Source organism: Rhododendron vialii, chromosome 8a, assembly GCF_030253575.1.
Source record: "Rhododendron vialii isolate Sample 1 chromosome 8a, ASM3025357v1".
Taxonomy (NCBI): Eukaryota; Viridiplantae; Streptophyta; class Magnoliopsida; order Ericales; family Ericaceae; genus Rhododendron; species Rhododendron vialii.
This window is the reverse complement of record NC_080564.1, coordinates 29,425,486-29,450,052: the sequence shown is the minus strand read 5'-3', so window position 1 is coordinate 29,450,052 and position 24,567 is coordinate 29,425,486. Positions and strand designations below refer to the sequence as shown.

The following is a 24,567-nucleotide window of genomic DNA, read 5'->3' as shown; positions in this document are numbered from 1 at the left end:
GATAGCCATCCACCCGTTCCTTCCCTTGCCCGCTTTCCCTTCTCTGCCTTGGAACACCGTGGTACGAAGCAGGGCCGTTTCTCATCAGCAATCAAAATCCCACCGAGATGTGGCATCACAGCCACTTTTGCAGCCACAAAGAACTCATTACCCAGTATAAGTTCGAAGTCATCAAGCGGATACACCATCAAATCCACTTGCCCGTTCCAGTCCCCGATCCTCAAAGCAACATTGCCCGTCATTCCATGCCCCACCTGTGCATTGGAATTTACTGTCTTGATCCGACTGAAACTTTCAACGACTTTTAAACCAAACGACTGCACCACCCGTTCTGAAACAAAGTTGTGTGTGGCCCCCGTGTCCACCATGGCCAACACTTCCATTCCACAAAGCAACACTTTGACATACATCAAACCCGATCTTTGCGAGGTTACTACCTTGTCTGCATGAATCACGTTGAGCAATTGCATAGGGCTGACCCGGACATGCACTTCCGAGTCTGAATCACCATCTTTCCCTTCATCCACGCAAATAGCATTTAGCTTTTCACGCTTTGGACAATCCTTTGCCCGATGAGGCCCATCGCAAATGAAACAACCCTTGCTGAAATTCCCTTTGCCTTGCCGTTTGTCCTCTGCAACCGATTCAGATTTCTGACCCTTGTCTTTCTGACTCTTATCCCATTTCTTTGAACCAGATTTTGACGTACTGGATTCGAAAGAATTGGATTCGCCCGTCAGTTTGAAATCTGCCAACCCGTCGGCAGCAGCAACAGCCGATGGCAAGTCCTTGATTCCCAGCCTTCGAAGTTCCAACTGTGCCCAATTCTGCAAACCCGACATAAAATTGAAAACCTTGTCCTCCTCCGACATGTTCTTGATATCCAGCATCAAAGAACTAAATTCCTTCACATAATCTCGCACTGAACTCGTGTGCTTCAATTGTTTCAGCGACTCCCTTGCAAGCCACGAAGAATTGCAAGGCAGGAATTGATCCTTCAATTCCTTCTTCAGTGTATCCCACTGCTCGATCTTTGGACGCCCGCTGTCCTCACATCGAGTTCTCCACCAGAGTTTCGCATCGCCCATGAGAAACATCGTGGTGATTGTCACACGATCTGCCTCTGGAACACGAGCAGCAGAGAAGTACTGCTCCATATCCCACAGAAAGTTTTCCAACTCCTTGGCATTTCGGGCACCACCGAAAGCCTTCAGTTCAGGGACCTTTACACGAGTCTCGAATCCGTCTGAGCGACCCAAGAAGGCCCTCTTCACAACCAGCAATTCTGACTCCAAGTTAGAAACCCGCTCCTTCATGACATCTGAGAGTTTGTTGAAGTCCGCCAACATCTCTGTAAACTTGGTTTCCGTCTGACCGGCGTGTGTTTCGTGAGCCTTTTTCTGTGACTCGACTGAAGCCAACACGACGTCCAGGCGTTCAACCAAGGTAACACCCTCATCAGAATCGTCATCACCAACGAGCTTTTCCAACTGTGTAACTCTGACCCGTACCGCCTCGAGTGCAGCATTTGCAGCCATAACTCCAACCCGAAGTTCTGCAACTTTTGCTCGCAACCTGAGCTGCTCTGATACCAACTGTCACGGGGCTGTTTTTCGCCTAGAAATCTGCCCGTGATGGCACCAAGTTTGCCAACAACTTGGTCTCAGCCAACTAGTGTTTACACACACACCCGATATGTTTGAACGTCTAGGAACACACTCAAGAGTTATGGGAACCGTCCCAACCTTTATTAAGCACCAACTCACAAAGGATTACACTCAAGAGTACTAGACAGAACAACCCTCTGCCTTAGGCTACGAAAATGCTTGCCTAAATAGGCTTACAATCATAAAAACGTGGCCACTAAGTACATGAGATCATGGGGCCAACCCATGATCTTGCAGTTGACACCCCCAACTGCCCTAGGGCTGTGCTGGCACTGCCAGAATCTGCCAGCACACTGAACTGTGAAACTGCCCGGAGATAACTGCCGATAACTGCCCGTTTCTGCCTTGGACACCTGTCCCATGCTGCCAGCAATGCATGCAGCCCGTTTCTGCCTTGGACACCTGTCCCACGTTCCCAGCAACATGTGCAGAAATGTTGTTAACCGTCAATGACCGTTTTGCCCGAGCCAACTCAAGTCTGCCTCTGTTTTGCCCGAGCCAACTCAAGGCTGCCTGGCCAATTTCGTGATCCAACCCCAGCTCCCAATACTTAGCCGTTTTTCTCGATTGCCTTGTCTCACAAGCCTGCTTCCCGTTTAGCATCCCTGCCTCGATATCATCGGGCCATCATGTGCATCACGACTGCCACTTGCCTTAGGGACCAGTGCCGACACCAACCGACACCGTCGGGTCACCTTGTAAAGACATGCCTGCCTCATGCCTTTGTTTCCACCGGTTGGCTAGGGTGCAAGGTGCCACCGCTAGCCAAGCTTAGCAAGCCTTGGAACTCAAGGTGCTAACACATATCCTGTACAATACATAAAATAAAATAAACGAAACACAATACGTATCCCGATTTGAAAACATTAGTCTTCTAGACAAAGTCGTGTCGTGTCCTACTCAGAACGTGAGGCTGGTACATGTTTCAGTGCTTATCTCATTACATTACGGATAAATCGTGTCTCACTCCATAACCTCCACCTATCTGCAATAGAAATACCTCCATACACCATTGATTGGTAAAAAAAATCTTTTGATTTTCCTAGCACAAAGCTGTAGCCGCCATCATCTGATCACTAGCATGTTTGAAGATTCCAAGCCACTACTATTCTGGCAACGACCACAACGCCTGCATTATTAGACGCCAACCAGTGACAAGGAAAGCTGTGGAACGCTGTAATAACCAAGTTTTCCCTTCTAACGTCAGTCTAACTCACCCCCATATCACTATGGTTGCGAGATTTCACAAAAACAAATGCCTCTTTTGCTTTAAGGGTCATTTAGACCCCTAATATTCCAGGCAACAATCTTAGTCATTTCTTCCGTTTACTGCCACCCCCACCCGGCCACCCCTCCCCTTAATAGGACCAAGGCCCTTCACCTCTGCCTTTACTCTTGCTGATCTTATCCGCTTGAGACTTGACCAATACATGAGGAAACCAGATCATGCACCGCACCATTCCCATCCACTGGGTGATCAAACGCTCCTTCATTATCCTTCCCGTTCGGTAGAATAGAATTCAAATGCTCCTTCATTATCCTTCCCATTCGGTAGAATAGAATTGGGGATGGCAAATGCATTCTGCTCTTTAACAGGCCTCTGAAGTTTTGGCCTTAAACCCTTAGCAGAGCCAAACATTTCTGACCTACAGCCAATATTTTCAAAAAACTTCAATTCGTCCCGGCCCAGATGTTTGCATTAGATCTGCAATAATATTCTCCCACCCACTCACTCCTCATTGCTATGCTGATAACTCTGGATCTCTATCAGCTGCACATCATTAAGCTGCACCCTGTATTATGAGCATTTCCACACTATGGTTTTGAGTTCCAATGCCATCACTTATTTTTTAGCTTCCTGCTTTCTCCACCCATCGAGTATTCTTGACTTCAAGACCGCCATAAGTAGCATATGCCCCCACACTCTACATTCTTTGCAGCTTGAGGGTCTCCAATAAGGTACCATGCTGGCGTGCCTACATGGTACCTGTAACCAATCACAGCTCAACAATCAAAAGATCATTTTTCGCAATTGTACAAGCTTCAAGCACATCAATCTACTTCAGTGAAGGAAATATCCTAGCACTAGTACGTTTCTCCTTAGAAGTATCAATGGAATGATAATTCACAATTCTACTATTCGAAAGAAGGGATTTTTTTTTAAACGGCAAAAAAAATTTATTAATCTTTGAGAAAGATACAAAGACTAATAGGAGCAAGGAGAAAGGCAATAAAGTGCCCAGTCCACAATGAACAGAAGTAATTATAGACTATGCAGTACTTAGCATTCAAAGCAGGGAAATTCGAGATTAGATCCTTGGAGAGCCTGAATTAAATGATCCAGAACCAGTAGCCAATCTGAGATTAGATCTTTAGCATTCAAAGGAGGGTAGAAACGGGAGACTTGAAAGTCTTAAATTAGTGGAAATTGCTGGGTGGGTTGGGAATACAAGTGACACTGAGCTTGGTTTGAATTTACTTGAGAACGAACGTTGTATGTCTTGACAAGATAATTATTCTTCCTAGTTGCCCCAGTCTTAATTTCGTGCCAAGTACGGTGTCTAAACTTCTGAATGCAAAGAGAAACGATGTTGCTGGGGCACGGGAACATGCCAAACAGTAAGAAAAGGGATGAAACATTAACATCTGAATTCTGAAACAATACTAACAAAGATTATATAAAATGCTTTTTTTCTTAGTGAAAGTCAACACCGTTAGTTGTAGTTAATGAGGTTTGGTCTTATGTGAAACGCATGGTAGTACAAGGTGCCTACCGCTTGGAACCCCTGTCAAACCTAATCTTTCTTTATAGGTTAGAAATCCTAGATGGCCTTTGCGTACAACAGCAATTGTGTTGTCTCTCTAAACACAAAAAATAAAAAACAACACCAGAGGAACAAGTAATGATCAACCAGTTATCCATCTCTTAAAACACATTTTCTGAGGTTTTATAACCCAGATCATATCTCACTTCATGTTTGGAAAACAGAGAAGTATCAGCACAATCGTCTTGTGATGGTATTCCTGTGTCACTTATCTATCCACAGTCCCAGGACTCGATGAGCTACCGGCAGAAGAAGAATTGTCCTCAATCATCACGGCCTCATCGCATGAGCTCAGAGCACGTCGAGAACTCTTACTATATCTGGCAAACAGATGAATAACGGAAACGGTTTTGTTGGGCTGCTCTTTTGAATCTGTCGTAATTACCTCCTTATCGGTAGAATTGCTTGCAGAATTGTAATTGGCATCCATCTCAATTATCTCCGCAGATGAGACAAGATCACGTTGAGAACCTTGTCTAAGCTTCACCAGTGTTGCCTCTACATCAAAGTAACGGTAACTTAATGTCACCCATTTTTGCATGATTAAGCAGATACTCTAGTGAAGTAATTGTGGAAAATCATAGTGCTTGCTTTCAACAGTTTTTTTTCTCGATAATGAACTTAAAGAACCATTCACAGCTATAGCCATCCAAGAACAACCGCTCAACTTAGTGCCCATTAATGGGCTGATGGGGAAGATGCAGATGGAATAAAGATGTAATCTATACCAATATGAATTGGACTTCCAAATTATCAACTTAGAATCAACTAACAAAGCCTCATTTCATGGAAACTGGCAAGTACATCTCAGGAGAAAATTAAAGTAGCTCGATTGATTAACCATTCCCCGACCAAAGAGAAAAGGACAGAGAACTTGCATAGATAAGTTTATGCCCAAATAGGAATAATGAACATACGGGACAAACATGAGACTATGGAATTGTCCTAAAAATTAAACTATTTTTAAGCCAGCCCTAAGGGAGCATGCAGCAGAGCTTTTCCAATGGCAGAGGCACAGGTAGGAGTTTCAGTGGACTGAGTTCCTGTCCCATCTGTTTGTTTTGAGGAGGTACCACTGCTTTCTTCTCTTCTAATACTATGCCAAAAATTTAAGGATGAGCAAGTGGCATCAAAATTCACAGCTTTGTATGGCCATAAGGTGGCAAAGCATTGTTCTCACATGGAGACAATCAAAACTGTTATTTTCCATTCATTTGCATTCGGTGAACCAAAAATTGATTACTTGTACTTATAAATTATTAAATTATAATGCATTAATTTGTATATACTGAAACATGGCAACTCTATCTGTATCACAGATGTGCATAATGGAACAAGCTTGTTCACTCATACAAGCATAAGGCATCTCTGTATTTCTCCAAATATAAAGACGACAACATATATTCCACATTTCTCTCCAAAGCAACAAGGAAAATGCCAATCATTTCAAGCTGAACTAGAGGGGTTCATCTCTGTGACTCCGTCACTATGGATATTGAAATTGGTACCAAGTTCCAACAATGTCTAAAAAAGGGAGTAAGAAGTCGTCACAACTATGAAGTGCATATTATTCAGTGATAATTTTGTTGCTGACCAGTTCGGACTCTAATAATTTTCTTCTCAAATCTAGCACTTGTCAGGCCCCACAAGTTGATACATAAAAAATAGTCCATCAAAGAGTGTCAGAAATCATATTTGTTACTGTGTTCTGCCAGTTAGAATAATGTAAAGTGCATGAGATGTCCTCTAAGACATGAAAATTACAAAAGCTTAGAGTCATCATATGCAAGTAATCATCAATTCGCTGTTCAAAAAACAAGTAATCATCAATTTAACTGGCAAAGTATGAGATGGTTGTTGAGCACATAAAATGAAAGCTAACATTACTGTTGATAAGGGGAATTCCAACAAACCTAAGGTATTGGCTAGCCAAGAGGAGACTTAAAAGGGTTCAAAACCAATTAATTCACCTTGTAAGGGAAAAATTTAGACCCTTTCCCGACCTTTCATTTTAGAATGCTAAATTCCCCTCTTCATTTCCGTCATCATCCATCCATAACATCAAGGTAAACCAAGTTCCAAGTAGTCTAACAGTAGCAGCCAAAGAGAGTTTTGTCCATGTTTGTCACCATTTTAAAGACAGGAAATTTTTATTCAAGTAAAGAGTCACATTACGACCTAGGCACCAAGAATAACCTGATATCGTTGAGAATTACATTTTGAAAAACGAAGTCTTAAAGGGAAACATAGCTATAGAGAACAAATTTCTACATTAATTTCTTCATCCACCTAGATTCATGGTCAGAGAGACCAAGCATCCCCGCGTTCCAAATCCAAGTCCCCAATGGGTAGGAGCTCCTGCCAAGAGATGATTACTGAGATTGCTCACTCACCCCCTCTACCCATTGCACACAAAAATAAATCTTTACAATCCTCATAATTTTTATTTTTTCTGTGTCAGCAATTTTCCAAGGACAAATGAATTTTTTTCCATAACTCAAAGTGTCTAGGCCAACTTACGCACACCCCAAGTAATCCCTGAAGACCGAATCCCATCATTTACTCTTGGGGAGTCCAATCAAAGCCGGGACAAAGTCCCGTGTGGACTGGCCCCAGAAGAGCTGACACCACCTTCAGCTTTTTAACCTGAGATATCTAAAGAGGGAACAAACTCCTAAGTCTTAGCCAACAGGTTAAGCCCTTGTGTTGGTTTCAAACTCAACAATGATAAAGTCAACCCCCACGAGAGAGAGAGAGAGAGAGAGAAAAAAAAAATTTGGTCACCTCCTACCTACGATCTAACTGGGGTTCGAATTGATAATGGAAATATGAGTTTAATTAGTCGCTTGTAAGTGAAAATGGAAAAGCGCTGTCTAGGCGAGTGAATTAATATCAGGAACAAAATGAAACAGAAATTCAAAAGTATCCGAGTTGGCAAATTCACGAGTTAAAGTAGAAGCACGTCCAAATTTCATTTCATCTTGAAATAATTCTGTAATTGGCAACTAATATCGGTCTTACCGAGTGTGTGTGTGTGTGTGTGTGTGAGAGAGAGAGAGAGAGAGAGAGAGAGAGAGAGAGAGAGAGAGAGAGAGAATACCATAGATGGAGAGAGAATCGTGTTTGACGACCTTCGGAGGTGACCTCTCTAGCTCCAAGCATTCCAGCGAGCTAGACGAAGGCCTCGTCCTCCCCAGCATCTTCCCTCCCTCCCTCCCTCTCTCTCTCTAGAATAACTTCCTCTGAAATCTTCTCTCTCTGTATGTATGATGTATGGAGAGGTTGATCTTTTGTGGGTTTGAAAATATTGGGGCCAACTGACGCGGCAAAAAATTGGAAGGAGCGGGAAGCCGTCTTTAGCAAAGAGAAGGCCCATCCATACTCCAAAATTTTGGCCCAATAGTTTTTTTTTTCTTTTTGGCTGTTCAAAAGAATGGAGTACTTTTTCTTTTTCTTTTTTTTTATCATCACAACAATACTATTGACGAAACCGTCGTAGTGAAAAGCTGGATTTTTTTGGGATTTTTGTTAAATATTTTCAAAAAAAAATTTGGATAAAGGTCAAAATTTATTTTTTCAATTTCTCTCTTCAAGACAAAATAATAATCCACAAAAATATACCACAAAATTAAGAAACGCAAAGAAGATAAGCTCATGAAAAGTGAACAGTTACAGATAAGCCCGGGATGGAATACCCTTTGAGGGGAGGTGGACCGTTTTCTTCGATCGTTTGTTTTACTACTATTTGTTAAGCTTTCTTCAACGGTTTGTTTGGCTCCAAATGAATGCAATCAATGGCTAACTGACCCAATCAACAGCCGTTGATCGATCTAAAGCTGTGGGAAGGTGGGCGGGCTACTTTTTTATGCATGGGGCACGCGGCAGGACCTGAGGCGATATAGTAGTTGCACATTTTTGGGCTCAAATCAGCTGGCCTTGGCCTATAAATACAAGGTGTTTTCGAGGAGTCTTTGAGGATCCAACATTCAGTTTACTTCCAATTTTTTGTCCAGCACCTTTGTTATGCATTTCCATTTCCATGTTTCCTTAGTTCGCTCAACCCGTTTTGACTTTAATTTCACTTTCATAGCCTAGCTTAAACTTTGTTTGAAGTCCTTTATTTTCGGTTGTAAGTGCAATCTCCATAGTTGTTCTCCTTGAGCCACTTAGTTTATTCCCATTTCTCACAATGGCTAGGAAATTCTAAGTACTCCTCATTCAGACAAAAACAAGAACCAGTTGTGGTCCAACCCCACCACACGCTTTTTCGTTTAGTTAGAAGTCAAATCAAGGCGCTGGCAGCTACTCAAAAGTCGGATCGCAGTCCGGTCCTCGCACGCCAGTAATAGCTGCTCACGTCTACAAGTGTTGCACATGCCTTCATTGCGAAAGAGGATAGCAATGTCACTACAATATCAAAGACAAACAACCGGTAAAATGAATAAAACTACTTTATATTGACGTTTTGGGGGTGTAAATTAGAAGTGTCCTTAAATTTAAGGTCATGACCACAAGGTTAATATGCAGATTTTAACAAATACAACAGCTAATAGCATAGTAACATGCTCGTAGGAAATGTAATATATAGCCAGACAGTTTTTTTAAAAACAAGTGGCCAAACAAAGTTTCATCAAAGAAAAAAAACAAAGTATAGAACATCGGTTCATGATAAAGTCAACAGGAAGACGAAAGAGTGTTGCTAATATCAAAACTATTTTTGTTTGTGCCAAAACTGTAGTGCATAAAAGCCTTGTACCTTGTGCTTGATTCAAAATACGGAGTCAAGCCCTTTTTTTTCAGATTCTTTGTATTGCTGCCTGTTTAAAGAGCAAACAAAGTGAACTAAAAAGATAATGTCGTGCTTCAAGTGATGGACATGAGGGAAATACTCAGGGAAACCTGGAAAAACTATCTTCGACGCGCCCTTGACCTATCTTACTGCTTCTGCTTCCCCATCAAAGGAAAGCCAACAGGCATAGAAAGGAGGTAAGGAGTGTGAGCGGGCGGGGAAGGCAGAAGTTGATCTGGTACATCGATTAGCAGTTTCAGCTACTGCTCATGATGATGATTATTTGGTTTCATTGGGAAGGTTTCTTGATCAATTACTTAATGTCAGAGATGCATGTAAAATTATGCTTAAGAGTATGATAGGCACATGCCGCAACAGATTACATATGCCATGATTGGAGAATTAAGAATTATGATAGAGATCCTTTGTGAATGTAATGGCACAACAACAATTGTGTCCAGTAAATCAGTAGTGCACGAATAAAATGAACTAGTAATAGAAGCCACAAACTAACCCATGTTTCACACTCTTAAACAGGCAATAAGAATAATCACAAACTCAATAGAATTAGACAGCTCTCAAACTTTGACAAATAATAGTCAAAACACTCTTTTTCTCCCAAACTTTGACGAATAATTGTCAAAACACAACATAGTGGCTTAGAGATCTGTTCATAAGCTGAGTATGAAAAAGGAAGCAAAACATGGAAGCTATTCTATTACTTATTGACCAACCAACTCTAAGAAACTAACGCATTAGAAACATAAATACCTTTAATCAATATAGACTAAAGATGAACATTCAAAAAAGAATACCGACTCTAGAGCACACCTTGTAGAAAGAGTGTCACAGCAGCGTTGGCACTATCCAGATTGGAGGAGGCATGGGCACGGGCATGGGCAAACTCTTTAGTTTTCTTGTATTCATTTGGTAATGCCGGGCAAAATATCTCTTCTCAACGAAATAAATACCTGTGTCTTGAGGTCCAGAAAAAGTATAATCACAACACATGTGGGCGCAATTGTCAGTATAGTAAATGCAATTTGCCTGGCACCCAGGGAAATGTGAAGCCAAAATGCAGAGAGAGTAATTGTCACCCAAGAATAATGTCATTGCCCAAACTTGTGATTTCAACTTTCTTAATGATTTGTTGATCGTTGTTGCAGCCACTGTCGTCACTGCTGCTACCTAAGCCCAACAACTTAAAGATTTTAAAAGAAAAGGTCATCTCACACTTTAATGAATATTTGGTTTTTCAAAACCTCTGAACCAACAGCAAGTCTGCCCCAGATGATGATTCTACAATATATGACTTGTCCAAACGAGTGGGAATTCGAGGAGCGACCTCTATAACTTGAGCGTTGCTTTTGCTAACATCAAGGGAGAGTACACAAGAATCTATATCTACAACATAAAACTTTCCCCTATGATATATGGCATCCTCAAAACGATTGAAACCCCATAAGTAAGTCCAACGCTTCTGGCCTGGTTTGATGTAGGCCAATAATTTCGTAAGACCATAAATTGCCAAAACAACAAAATCATTTGGACTCGAACAAGGATCACATGACAAAACAACCTTAGCGACATCGAACTCATACTGCATTGTATGACGCCAGGCCGAATTGGAGATAGAACATCCAGTATTTACCCGAGGGAACCGGAGGGACTTACCAGAGAAGGGGTTCAGCAGTGTAATGCTCATGTCCTCCACTTCCAAGTTTGCTAACCATCCATGCGAAGAATCACAGTTTCTTCGAGGATAAGGAACTCGTAGCTCTGTGTTGAGAACCTTTTTTTGCGTAACGCTGTAAAGTCTCCTGCATTCGTCCTCCGCCTCCCTCGCCTCCGGACTCTGATTGGATGAAGGTATCAACAAAAACAGAACTACCTGCACGGGCAAGTTAATAGTGGAGAAGAAAAAAAAACAAATACACTTTCTACTAACTAACAAATTTTTAAAAAATAGTAGAATACAAAAAAAAAAAATTACACTTTAATGCCAAAACTATTTTTCTTTGTCAAAAATATTGTGCAACTAGTACCATGTACAAAGTACAAGACTCTTATGCACAACAATTTTAACATTGATAAAGACAATTATGGCATTATCATTTCCCGTACACTTTCTATTGAATTCAAATATTTACACTAAAAAAATGTTGCTAAGGAAAAAGGGTGGAGGAGAGGGCGACCCTTCCCTAGGCACCTGCGATGGCCCCGGAAAGGGACCAAAGAGCCATAGCAACTACCGCCGCGGTCAGGCTTCACACGGGGAGCAAGTTAGAAAGAGCATACGGGGAGCAAGTTAGAAAGAGCGTTGGTAGCACGATACACCTCCTGGCCACCCAAACCCGGTTGGAGTGAGCCATGAGCTACTAAGCTACCAACCTAGACTAACACACAGGTCACAGGGGAATACAAAAAATACACTTTCAATAAATTACTACGAGTAATATATTTAAAGTACCTGGTTGTGAGGTTCTCTGCAACGGCGATCCTTGTGATGGGCGGCAACCGAGAACCATGGCTTGCACACGGCCGAGAAACGGAGATAGTCGGAGAGTTGGATTAATCGGTTGAGGATTAAGTCCAGGATTCCCACTGGCAAGGATGCCCACTCTGACTACGAAACTAGTACCGGTACCGCTGAGCAAAATCAGGGGCGGAACTATCAAGGGGTGGGGGTGGCACGTGCCACCCCGTTTCAAAAATATTCACAAAAAAAATTTGAAATACACAAAAAACTTCAAATTAATCATATGAACAAGTTGGAATCTGTGGGGGTTTGAATTTCTATGGCACGTTACTCGACAGCAGAAACAATGTTGTTTTCCCCTCGACGAAAGTCAATAGTGTTATTTGTAGTTAGTGAGGTTTGAAGACCAGTTAAATATACTTGAAAGTACATGGTGTCTACAACTCCACTTACAAAACGTCGTAGCTTTGCACACCATTGGAAAGCAGAAATCAAGATATCATCAAATTCACCATAGGACTTGTCCACATTTCTTGTTGGGAGTACAGATATGCATACTAAGAAAACTGAACAGTTTGGAAAAGATGAACATATTCTGGGATCCACAGTGAAGCGAACAACTCCTTTGAAATGTTTCAAGATGCTTAAAGGAAGAAGCTACAAGGAATTGTGGTAATGAATGAGGAATGTAGTTCTGATATACAAAAAAAAAAAAGCGCACAACCCAGAAGAGCTAGCTTGTGTTAATTTATGAAAGAAATTACTCTTTTACTTGCAATTGCTTTTTCCTTCTATAAAACATACTGGTAGTTACGATCGCGAATTGGAATGATGATATCTTCGAGGTCGATTCAAGACTTGCACACATCTTCACAAACTAACCGCTCTCCCCAATAATCTTCCAAAGAGACCACGTCTACGTTGTTTAGTCTTTAGATCCTCGCCTGAAAATATAAAATGTTGTAGATATTATGGCCAGATTAACTGAAATGAAGTTTGAACAAAACAGCCATCGAATGTCGAATTGAGTTGAAGCAATTTAAGATATTCATACAAATAGATAGCACACGTATGCATCATTCTTATTATAGTCTTGACAATAGTTGATATCATAATAACGTGTCACACACATGGAAGTACTAATTCATGAGAGAGAGAGAGAGAGAGAGAGAGCAACAGAAAATTGGACAAATTTCACCAGTCATGCAGCAAGAGCACAAATGCATAATTTTACTTTTCACCTAACAAATAAGCTTCTCAGCCCACCTTTTAGTCTGCCAGCAAGATACAACGCTTCTTCTGCGATTGGTCTCCACTGCTCTGCGCATGAGTAGTTGATACCAAGACCAACACTAAGGCCTCTCAAAAGATGCACGGTACGTAGAACAGAAAAAAGTTCCTCCGGAAAAGCCTACCATTGTCATACAAAACAATAAGAAAATTTTAATTGTAAGACCAAGGAATGTAGGCATGAAGAATCCATGTTGAGGTTTCTAGATCGCCACCAGATGTGAACCAGTATTTTTGAGATATATTCACTCTGAACAAAACAATTTTCTCTTCATTTACAAATCAATCAGAGTTCAACTACCTAGACAACCACTTAACTGGAACGAATTAATTACGTCAAAATACATAGATGGTGGTATTAGGAAACAGGCATGAAGATAGAACTGAAACTTGGGGCAAGTACCACCGAAACAGAAGCGCATAAGCTATATTTTCACAGTTAAGAGAAATTGAACGGACATAGTTCATAGTAATCCGAAGCAATGGCATCTTTATGCAAAATATAAACTACTCCGAATGGAGCAACAACAGAGACTTGTTTTGAATACTCCGCAGAAACAATGGGTTCCTTTCCTTGTTGTATCCTAAGAGTTGGAAAAATCCACATGGTATAAACCATTGTTGTTATCGACTAATAAAAAGTCATATAAGCAATGATAATCATTTCACATTCTTCTAGTGGATCCAAGAACAAGAAACGAGAGATATTGACACCTTGTGTCGAATGAGTCCAAGCAATTGAATGCATACCTGAACGGAAATTTTCTTAATTGAAGATCCTTCGGAAAAAGGCTGCAACATTGTTATGCCAGGTGGCATCTTGGTATCAAACATTGTCTGTGCCAACTTAAGCATTTCCTTTTGTTCATCCTCACACTTGCTCAAGGTATCTATGCCCAGCTCCCTTAGGAATTAAATACAACGTTCACACCGTTCAGACCCGATAGAATCACCCATGATATCAAGAAGCGACAAAACATTGATTTCACTGAATTTGATAGCAGCATCACAAACACATGCAGACAAATAGAAGTCGCATCCCCTCAATTATTTATCGTTCCTTTCTTCTTTTTGTTCTTCCTGTTTGTTCTTTTTCCTTTTTTATTTGAACTCCCTGCTGTAAATGATAAACACTGGCAAATCCTCTGACCTTAGTTTTTTCCCTCTGAAATTGTATTACTAGCAAATTTGAAACTTACGGGCAAATTCATTACCTGTAGCTCTCTGATGCCCTTATCGGATCATTATCAGCAATAGCAAGAACCAGTTTAGCATATCCAAGCCTTAAGCTGTCTGGGAGGTCCTTCACTTGCCCATAGTCAAGCAACGCAACCTGATCAGGAGAACAAAATGGCAGATGCATGTTTATGATATTGGCATACGGATACACAGAAAAATTCCCTTGGTGTATGAAGCAATCAAATATTAATCAGTCTTTCTGGCAAGATTATCCATCATTAATGCAACATTCTATTAGGCAACATAACTTCGACTATGACCCACTTAATCAAGAGAATGTCGTGTAAACCATGTTTCAAGGAAGTAAATTTGGTTGTACTTGCCTCTGAACCTTTACAGATGAGAATATTTCCAGGATGGGGATCTGCATGGAAGAAACCACTCTTCAGTATCATTTGACCATATGCAAGAGTCAAACTTTTGAGGATGTTCCTGCATTTGAGATATTTAGTAAGAGAGTTCAGCTTTTCATCTGCACATGGCATTGTCCAAGAATAGCCCACAACACATATCTAAACTTCAAGAATCTGTGGAGATGCCTCCGAAGAAAAAAAAAAAAGGATTTCATACTCTCAGAGATAAAAAGAAGGGCTTACCGCTTTGCTGCTGTTGCCATCTTACCACCAGGATTTATGCCTCTTTTACATATTTCATCTTCAAGCTTCAGTATTGGGGTACCATCAATATATTCCATAACTAAAACTCTCCTACTCAACCAATCAAACACCTTAGTTAATAAAAGCTGAAGTCGCGGAATCACCAATGACACATTGCAGAGTTTGTAAAAACACAATGATCATTAGCTAAACATGTAGAGCATGTCCTGTTAGAGCACATAGGTTAATTACAACCTCCAAACTAGTATATGAGCCTAGGAAGCCTATCAACAGAAAACCAATTGGTAATGCGTGGAGAGGCTGCCCAGTGTCATATACTCCCTCCATTCCACATTTTGGACCCTTTTTGGGAATCCAACAATATACGTCTTGGTGAAATATCACAGAGCAAGCCATAGGAAACTGAAAAAAACAATAACATACCTAGTGACCATATCTCGGATCACCCTTGGCACCTTGACAGGAGCTTTTTTATTATTCTCATATAAAAAACGTCTAATTCTTTCCATGGCATCAGCTTCTCTCTTGAAGTCAAATTCATACCCAATCTAGAATGACAGAAACGTAAACTAGATTGTCAACCAAAAACATGATCTTTTAACACCTCACCCAAAGAAAAGTCTATATTCACTAGCAGCAGTAGACTCGAAGTCAGATTCACATATGCCAAGGGAGAGCCTATCCACCAATTTATAGTTATGAAATTCAATCAACAAATGGATTTGAAGGAGTTAATTAGCACTATGATTCGAGGTGGATGTATGAGCTCAAGGAAATATGGACAACTATAACATTCAAGATAACCAAGACCTCACTTTGAAAACTAAAGTAACAAATACAAACCGAACAGCCGATACACTCTGCAAGGACTAAGGAGTTGTATGGTTACTATTCCATACAAAAATGTCTCTGGTGGAAGGGAAGTTCTTTTGCCTTCACTTCTCAAAAGGAGGCAAATTAACCCCGAAATGCTAACCAGAATGTTCAGAGAAAGCAACAACAGCAGAAACTATGAGGAATTCGGGGCCAAGGAATCTGACATTTCGAATTCACTCAAATATCTGAGTCAGCGATCAGCTCTAAGCATTAGCTACTGTTAAAGAGCAAGTATAACAAGACATTTGACTCCTCCTGGAATGAGAAATAGTCACCAGACTCACCACCATATCCACCATGAATCTGATCTTATATTTAAAACACATTTTAGTTAATTAACAAGATTCCTTAATGACATTTGGAGAAGACAGAGTTTTGCAAACAGGCTCACAGTCTCACAGCCAGAACTAGCTAGACCCAGCTTCATGGCCACCAGTAAGAGTACAAGAGTCCACGTAGTACAGACACTTCTATATGGTTGTCCAATCGCCCTAAGACATATTGGGTAGTGGGTACATCTCAGACTAAGTTTATTGTCCATATGGGTAATGTAATGGTCTGTGAAGTTTGAGGAACTTTCCCAGAGTAGGTGTTTGTATTTGTAACTTTCCAGGATGCTATAATGAGTCGTGTGTGTAATAGTAAAGCGTGTCCATATATGTAATAGTGACTTTCTAGGAACCTTCCTAAATTCCAGGCTAGGCCTCTCCTTACTCTATAGAAGGAGGAAGCCACCAGCAATGTACTCTCAGACTTGGGCAATAATATTCTCCAGTGTTTGTGTATCTTTTTGATCCTCTCCCTTCTTTGTGATTGTACTCTCTCAGTGATTGCACTTGTGGTACAAAATGGAAGCAAACATTGTCGCTCGGGCCACTTGGCCGACACTTGGAGTATATTTGTTTTGGAAACATCATTTGATTAGTAACAAATAATCAACTAATGCACCAAGAACACTTGGAGCAAAACTCAGCAAACTACAAAAATTTACATTTAATTATGCTCGGTAAATTGTTCAGATATGTGAAATAGCTGAAAGTACCAACACTGAAAACAAACCTTGCACATAATAACAAACTTCATTATACTCCAACAATGTCCAGTTCTACTCAAGTGAAAGTTCAACTATAAACTTAAAGAGCTACATTATCCAATTCTCTCCAAACGCCAACTTTGCACTCATTGACTGGACAATTATCATGTCATCACTCAACGACACACATTATCAAAGTAGGATTTGAAAAAACTAATGCATCTTGTAGTTTAAAAATAGTTCATATTAGAATCCCTTACAGCATTTATCCTTCTTCATAATATTTTGTTTTTTTTATTCCTGTCTCTTTTAAGGGGCTATATGAACAACAAGCAGAAGCTATTTCCACTAAGGTTAATAGAAAATTCAAGGCATATTCCTATGCAAGGGCCAACAGAAAAAGATGTAATGCACCTGTTTCTCCATTTCTTTAGTCACAGAGAAGAGATCAAATTTGATATCTGTCTTTTGCATGTATAACGCAAAAGCTTGCAGGTTACGGATATCCGTCATCATCAAATCCCGTGTGCCAGGATGTTGCACCTTCGATTACCACTGAATTAGAACCCGGAAAATATTGAGGAGAAGCAAAGCGAACCTCAAAGTCCTTACCTTGACAACGACATCATCTTTAGCACCTTTTAATCGAGCTCGATGCACCTAATTGAACATGAAAAGTAGGCAGGGTGTAAGCATGGTTCCATATGCACTACTACAATTTTCCACCGCACCAGGAAAGCCAACCCCAGAGAGAATAAATGCAGAACAAAAAGAAAAAAGCAGATTGCAACAACTTCACGTCGTAAATAACAGTTAGTGGTGCATGTCAAAGGATTATGTCATTGAGTTAAACTTCAACCTGTGAAGATTTAGAATTCATTGATGGAAAATGTAAACGGTTCAGAATTACAATCAACATCAGTTGGGGTGCCTATTCTATTGACATATCATCGCTAAAAGCTATCCAAAACATAATAAACTCAAAATACACGCAAAATTTGCGAGGCAGTGCTCATCAATGAACGAGGTCTGCATAATCGAGCTGGATGTGATAAACTCTCAGTCAAGTCAACTGCACTCCTGTAACCAGATACATTTCAGTGACTAACAATCACTAAACCAACAGGAAGATTAACCGGTGAAACTCTAAAGAACTCCAGTCTAAAATCAAGGATCTAAGTTTCTGTTGGTACACAGTAACTTCCCTTTACCACAATGATGCCCTATCACCTCTGTTACATAGACTCGGGTGCAGGTGCAAGTCGAAGCTTCAGTCCTTCCTAAACTTAAATCTTATGAGTTAGGATACTGGGATATGTGTCCCCAAATTGGGTATGGGTACGGGGACACATCCTGAACATTTGTCTGTAGTATATATTGCATATTTTTTCAGATTTTTTACCGAAATTATATTTAGAAATGTATTTAACAAGAAAGGGTTAAGAAAAATACGTTTTTGTTATTCAAAATATCGCTTTTCTAGCTAATTTGATATTCCTTTTCGGTAAATATCACAACAATTAGAGGATCCAAGTGTCCAAAATGGATATGGGTGTCTGACTCATCGACATGGGTACTTGAGCCAAAATTAAGGATCCATGTAACAGAGCCTATCACAAATCCACAACTTAAGTACCAGCAAACTTTACTCCCCGCCACTAAGTTCTAAAACAATGACATTAATCTGCATCTTACTACTACTCTAATCCAACTTTAGGTAAGCAATTGGTCCACCAATATCAGCAAAAAAAAACTGACTGTTTCTAAGCTCCCCCATAATTGACATTAGTAGAGGTGTTCGGTTGCTGTTTTCATAATTAAATCTGCAGAATACTAGTCAGAAAATGCTTCGAAAACTAAGACGATCATCACTTCGAAAACACATTATTTTTTTGCCGAACAGTTCTCAAGAGTGCGTTTAAGACTCCAAAGTTTTTTCAAAAATAGGTTCTTTTAAAAAATCAAGTTTGAAGACGGTAAACCAAATAAGTTTCTGGGAAATGCTTTGATTGTTCTCCTCCAAAATCAAAATTTCAGAAATTGCTTCAAACCACATACCGTAACCACCAGGGTTATTGTCATCAACTCTATAAACAAATCAGGCACATAAGTTACCTGTGCAATTGAAGCAGAACCAATAGGATCAGCATCAAATCTTTCAAACAATTCATCAACATTTCGGCCCAACTCCTTCTCTAGCACAACTCGAACGACAAGATAGGGGGTTGTGGGGGCTTGATCACACAGTGTAACGAGTCTTTTAACCCATGCAGCCGGGGCCAAGTCAGGTTTGCCGATAATTTGAGCAATCTAAACCAAACCCACAAGCACAAACTAAATTAACATCCACCACACATATCATTTCAAGTGCACATTGAGTATAAAAGACTATCTTAAACTAGAAACCCAAATACAAAATCCAATCAATGGTGCACAATACGAAAACCCATTAGCAGTACATTATTAACAAACAAACAAAAAAGAACCCATTTGAGATTATTGCATTTCTTCTTAAAAATTACACTAACAAAAGAAAAAGTTAATTGAACATAACTTCACAAATAACCCATCCCAGAAAAGAAGCAGAAAAACGCAAAACCATGAAGAACCCACTTGAAGATTTTAATAGGAGAGAAGAAATTGATCGAATATACCTTGAGAAAAAACCCACCAAGATCAGAGCACATGTTATAAATCTTATCAGCTGCAATCTCATGCTGCCTTTCCCACATTGCTTCTTGCTTCTGCACATCTTTCTCGAATGTCACTCGTAGCTGAAACGCCTGATAGGACACAAACCCACCCCAACTATAGCATAAAAAACAAGAAATTGGGCATACATAAAGATAATATACACAGATATATATATATATATATATATATATATATATATATATATATATATGTAGAGAGAGAAAGAGAGGACCTTGTAACCGGAGTAGATATCGGCAGCTCGGACCCAGAACTGAAAGGAGCGTTGGAATGGCCTGAAGTGGGTGGTGAGCTTGTCTTGAAATTCTCTGAGATCAAGAGGAGGCGGCATAGTGAATTTGGGTTGATTTCTATTAGACTCGGTGCACCCCAATGGGGCGTTGCGCATTTTTCTGCTTCGGTCACACAGTCCCTCACTCTAACATGGATATTGGGTTGAGGGGGATATCATGTGAGAGTTGTGGCTGAGAAAGGAAAGAGAGAGTAATCTTGGAATTACTACTATACTGCAAGTGAAAAAGAATTAAGGCTTTGGACAAATAAAGGTAAACAGTGAACTTGTCAATAGTCCCTGGTTGGCAATGGCAAATCGTATAGCTTTTGGTTTTCCCATTTTTGGGTTTATCTTTTGGGTTTATCTTACGTTTTCTTTCTCCCTCTCTCTTCGATTTTTTGCTCTGACGCGTTTGGTACGGAAAATTTTTCAGTGCCGAGCGGATACCACGTGGTGCCCGCTCCCGCATCTAAGTCGTCCATTGCGTGTTTGAACGGTTTAGATTTGAAGAGAGAAAATGTTACGGGTGAGAGGAGATAAAGGGTTTCAATCCAAGCCGTTCAAAAATATATTGGACAGCTCGGATGCGCCGATCGAGTATCACATAAAATATACCCACTCGGCACTAAAAAATCACTCGGTTGGTACGAAGAACAAGCTTTTTTTTTTTTTTTTGATCCGGTACGAAGAACAAGCTGAAAAAGGAAATTTCCCATTTTGGAGTATATTTGATAACTGGGAGAAATTTTTCAGTCCCGGGTGGGCATGGTCCGTGGTGCCCGTGCGCGCACTGAAAAATTTCTCGATTACCGGATATGAAAGTAATTTGCTCGTACCTCAACTAATTTCAAGATCCAGTGGTGGCTCCAGAAATTTGTGATAGGATGTTCAACAATTACCTTAACTCTACTAACTGATTTATTTACCGATAATCTATGTACAAAATTTCATAAATTAGTATAAATAGTTCGTTAAAAAAATATAACTTATGTTCTAAAAAACTTAACTACGAGGCAAAACAAGAACTCAATATATATATATATATATATATATATATATAGAGGAATTTTCAAGTGAGAGATCTCTCATTTTGTTAAAATGAGGGACTTTCATTTCCCGATCAAATTTTGAAAATCCGAACCGTTCAATGTGTGCAGAACGTAATTTTAAGGGTCCCCGCGAGAAATCAGAAAAAAAAATAACCAGGAAGGGCGTCATCTGAGCAGTTTTTTTTGAACCGTTCAATGAAAACTGCTCGGATGAAGCCCTTCCCGGTCATTTTTTTTGCTGATTTCTCACAGGGACCCTTAAAATCACGTTCTGATCACTTTGAGCTGCTCGGATCATCAAAATTCAATCGGGAAGGGGAGTCCCGCATTTTAATAAAATGAGGGATCCCTCACCGGAACCTAACTCTATATATATATATACGGGGCGGTTCCGGGGACACCCAAAAAAATACCTAAAAAAACATTTCATAGTTCCCGATCAAATTTTTATGATCCAAGCCGCTCAATGTGATCAGAACGTGATTTTATGGGTACCCGTGAGAAATCGGAAAAAAAAAATGACCGGGAAGGGCTTGATCCGAACAGTTTTTTATTGAACGGTTCAAATAAAAACTGCTCAAATCAAGTCTTTCCCGGACATTTTTTTTGCTAATTTCTCACAAGCACCCTTAAAATCACATTCTGGACACATTGAACGGTTCGGATCATAAAAATTTGATCGAAAACTATGAGATTGAGATTTGGGGTGTTTTTTTAGGTGTTTTTTTGGGTGTCCCTTGAACCGGCCCGATATATATATATATATATATATATATATATATATATATATATATATATATATATATATATATATATAGAGAGAGAGAGAGAGAGAGAGAGAGAGAGAGAGAGAGAGAGAGAGAGAAATAATAGTTTTTTTTGAAAGTTGTCATATTGCTTACTAGACAGTGTTTCGAGAATGGATGGGGTAAAATTTTACAGTTGTTCTGGAAGAGTTCTCATATTTTGTGTCAACGTTTAACCAACGTATTATGTACTAAAGCCCTTTTGAAAGAAATTGTAGCGAGTATGTTGAGGTTGACCTTTTCAAAAAATATGTTGTTCTTTAGGACGACATGATGAGATTTTTTATCGTAGTCTTAAATTCGAAGGAATATTATTCAAGTTGACAGAATTTTGTAACGTAGTTGAATTTTTTTAAAGCTTTTCTCCGCAATTCTATAAGATAACTAAATGAAAAATAGTTATTGTCATGACTCATGAATGCGAAATTAACACATTTACCATCGATAACAAAGATGGAGAGAGAATGCAGAATATACTACTTGCCTCTGTAGATTTTTCTTTTTCTCTTTTTTCTTCTTTTTCTCTTTTTTTTTTCATTATGATTGTGAGGTGTATTTGGATTGTGATTAAATGTTTAATTGGTTTTGGGTTGAGTGTTCAATTCTTTTTGAGTTAGGTGTTCAAGGATATTACAACTGGGTGTTCATTGACATTTGAGTTGGGTGTTCAAAGTAAAGTTAGTCCAAATTTTTTACATGTATTCTTAAGCAAAAAATTTTGTTTTGGGTGTTCAGTTAACCATAGATTCCTTAATGTGGAGCCGCCTCTGTTTTGTTTTAGGTGTCCCTTAGCAACCGTTTAAACCCTTTAGTAGTTTCAAGGCTTGAAATGTTTGACTTCCGTAGGATTCAAAAATGCAACCTCATGGTAGCGTATTATTTTTTCATGTCCACTAAATGATGTCTCTATACTTTAGCCTTTCAAAAAAATATATATATGTCGATGCTGGAACACACTTGAGAAATTTTGGATCATTTCTCTCCCTCCCCACCCCACTTTTCATTCATCTTTTTCCTCGTGCCTTGTTGTATGAGTATTTGTAAAGTGACAATATAAAGAAATTTGGATCATATCTCTCCCTCCCCACTTTTCAACCGGACATAAGTTTCCAGATCAAATTCAAATTTGGAAAAGGAAAATTTGAACAAGTTCAAGTAATAGGATTCTGGAGAGATGCAAATTTTGACAAACATGGTTCATTTCGAATTAGGTTCGGTTCCCCTTTCAAATTAAATTAAATTAAAGTTGAAGTAAGGACATGAATTTCCTTTTGCAATGTCCTTGCAGGCCATTAGCGATTGTTTGACCGTACTAGTGATAGTTTCTGCTCTCTTTATTCGAGTCATATATTTATCTAAAAAGAAAACAAGGAGTACGCCAGTGGATAAACTATTGTCTACCTGCCTTAGACCTGATGTCCAAATCCATCATCAATGTAAGGAGGAAAAAATGAGTTGTTGCATTTAGGTTGTGTTCTTGTAAAGTCTGAAACTTATTTTAATATTTTATTTTATTTTTTTAATTTTTTGTCGTAATTTTTGGGATTAATCGTTAGTCTCAACAAGACGAATCAGAAATGCATAAAAATATGAACCGATACTGAAAAATTCAAATAATACGACACTTTAGATAAATAAGACAACCGTTTAATATCACTTTTTTCGTCTCTACTACTATAACTCAAGGGAGTACAATTTTTTCCACGTTGCTTTCCTGAAGTGGTCCAAAAGTAAAATGCCTTACCCCAATCTACTAAGCTAAAGCAATTAGTGTAACTCAAGGGAGTACCATTTTTTCCATGTTGCAGTTCCTAAAGTGGTCCAAAAGAAAATGCCTTGCCCCAAACTACAAAACTAAATTAATCTCACCGAGTTTGGCCGAGTGATCGAGCATGACGAAGCAATAAATATTTGTTTTTCATGAAGTTGCATATTCGATTTCCACGCCAACACATTTTAAACCTTGAGACCACTAAAAGTAGGGCTGTTACTTGAAACCGGAAAATCGATCGAAGGCGGAAAAACCGGACCGGATCGAATTTTTTAAACCGGTTGAATAATTTCGATCCGGTTTATAAAATTAAAAATAATTTTGATCCGGTTTATGTGTTTTAAAAACCGGTTGAAACCGGACCGGTTATATATATGTATAATATATACATATATATATATATATATATATATATAAACATAGGGGAGGGGTTGAATTATGGATTTTTGGTTGATATTTTGTGGTGTATATTGATCTAATAAATATATTTATTATATAAAAACTATTTTTATGGGCTTAATTATGTTTTTATGGTTTTTTTTTTTTATGTATTTGGCTCAAAATTGATCCTTTTTTGTTGGGCACAAAAAAAAGGGTTGAATATAGATTTTTGGTTGATATTTTATGGGTTGAATTGTGAATTTTTTGATGTATTGGGTCAATAATATGGCCCATGAATGAAAACCGAATAAACCGGGTAAACCGCACCGAAACCGGTTGAGCCGGTCAAAACCGGACCGGTTTATCTCAACCGGTTCCGGTTTCTAAAAATCTCAAATCGGATAACCGGTTTCGACCGAAAAATACACCCAAACCAGTCGAAACCGGACTGGTATCACCCCTAACTAAAAGATTTACGGTCATAAGTCATTAACTTCAAGACCTCGGAATTAGTTAAGATGCGCACGCGCTGGTTCGGACATCCGGTTATAAAAAAAAATACAAAAACAAAATTATTTCTATGCAAAACCAAATATCCAAACACGTCATTAGTTAACTCTCAATGCCCATGAAACCCACCAACCCAAGAAAGAAGACCACAAAACCCAATAAGAAAAAGGAAACTGATTTCTTTTGCTTGCTCAGTCAACTTACTTCCAAATTCAAGAATGCGTTTAAGCATCATGCGAATGCTACTCC

General features: G+C 39.3%; 3 protein-coding genes across 3 annotated transcripts; all 3 read right to left on the bottom strand.

The window, feature by feature from the left end:
* Positions 1 to 4,314: 4,314 nt before the first annotated feature.
* On the bottom strand, positions 4,315 to 7,797 carry LOC131336176 (uncharacterized). The gene is made up of 2 exons (XM_058371912.1): positions 7,593 to 7,797; positions 4,315 to 4,990 (listed from the first exon to the last, which is right to left on the bottom strand). The coding sequence occupies exons 1-2, from the start codon at positions 7,690 to 7,692 to the stop codon at positions 4,701 to 4,703; spliced, it is 390 nt and encodes a 129-aa protein (XP_058227895.1). The 5' UTR covers positions 7,693 to 7,797; the 3' UTR covers positions 4,315 to 4,700.
* A 2,120-nt stretch (positions 7,798 to 9,917) lies between these two features.
* On the bottom strand, positions 9,918 to 12,628 carry LOC131298745 (F-box protein At2g26160-like). Its single transcript, XM_058324219.1, has 4 exons — positions 12,533 to 12,628; positions 12,214 to 12,417; positions 11,752 to 11,907; positions 9,918 to 11,172 (listed from the first exon to the last, which is right to left on the bottom strand). Exons 1-4 carry the CDS (start codon positions 12,626 to 12,628, stop codon positions 10,537 to 10,539), a joined length of 1,092 nt encoding a protein of 363 aa, XP_058180202.1. The 3' UTR covers positions 9,918 to 10,536.
* On the bottom strand, positions 12,238 to 20,133 carry LOC131336175 (protein ACTIVITY OF BC1 COMPLEX KINASE 8, chloroplastic-like). Its single transcript, XM_058371911.1, has 12 exons — positions 19,742 to 20,133; positions 19,470 to 19,598; positions 18,931 to 19,125; positions 17,428 to 17,475; positions 17,230 to 17,358; positions 15,330 to 15,454; positions 14,886 to 14,996; positions 14,613 to 14,721; positions 14,265 to 14,383; positions 13,801 to 13,954; positions 13,027 to 13,171; positions 12,238 to 12,704 (listed from the first exon to the last, which is right to left on the bottom strand). Exons 1-12 carry the CDS (start codon positions 19,913 to 19,915, stop codon positions 12,631 to 12,633), a joined length of 1,512 nt encoding a protein of 503 aa, XP_058227894.1. The 5' UTR covers positions 19,916 to 20,133; the 3' UTR covers positions 12,238 to 12,630.
* Between the last annotated feature and the right edge of the window lie 4,434 nt (positions 20,134 to 24,567).

What these genes read in the sequence shown, in the direction of transcription:
- LOC131336176 (XM_058371912.1), bottom strand. Translation starts at nt 7,692, where the DNA reads ATGCTGGGGAGGACGAGGCCTTCGTCTAGCTCGCTGGAATGCTTGGAG. An exon ending in CGATTCTCTCTCCATCTATG is followed by an intron (nt 4,991 to 7,592) that starts GTATTCTCTCTC and finishes ACTTTGATGTAG; the next exon opens with AGGCAACACTGGTGAAGCTT.
- LOC131336175 (XM_058371911.1), bottom strand. Translation starts at nt 19,915, where the DNA reads ATGCGCAACGCCCCATTGGGGTGCACCGAGTCTAATAGAAATCAACCC. An exon ending in ATATCTACTCCGGTTACAAG is followed by an intron (nt 19,599 to 19,741) that starts GTCCTCTCTTTC and finishes GTGTCCTATCAG; the next exon opens with GCGTTTCAGCTACGAGTGAC. An exon ending in TCTTGCTGGCAGACTAAAAG is followed by an intron (nt 12,705 to 13,026) that starts GTGGGCTGAGAA and finishes TTATATTTTCAG; the next exon opens with GCGAGGATCTAAAGACTAAA.
- LOC131298745 (XM_058324219.1), bottom strand. Translation starts at nt 12,628, where the DNA reads ATGTGTGCAAGTCTTGAATCGACCTCGAAGATATCATCATTCCAATTC. An exon ending in GAAGGAAAAAGCAATTGCAA is followed by an intron (nt 12,418 to 12,532) that starts GTAAAAGAGTAA and finishes AATTCCTTGTAG; the next exon opens with CTTCTTCCTTTAAGCATCTT. An exon ending in GTGCAAAGCTACGACGTTTT is followed by an intron (nt 11,908 to 12,213) that starts GTAAGTGGAGTT and finishes CTAGTTTCGTAG; the next exon opens with TCAGAGTGGGCATCCTTGCC.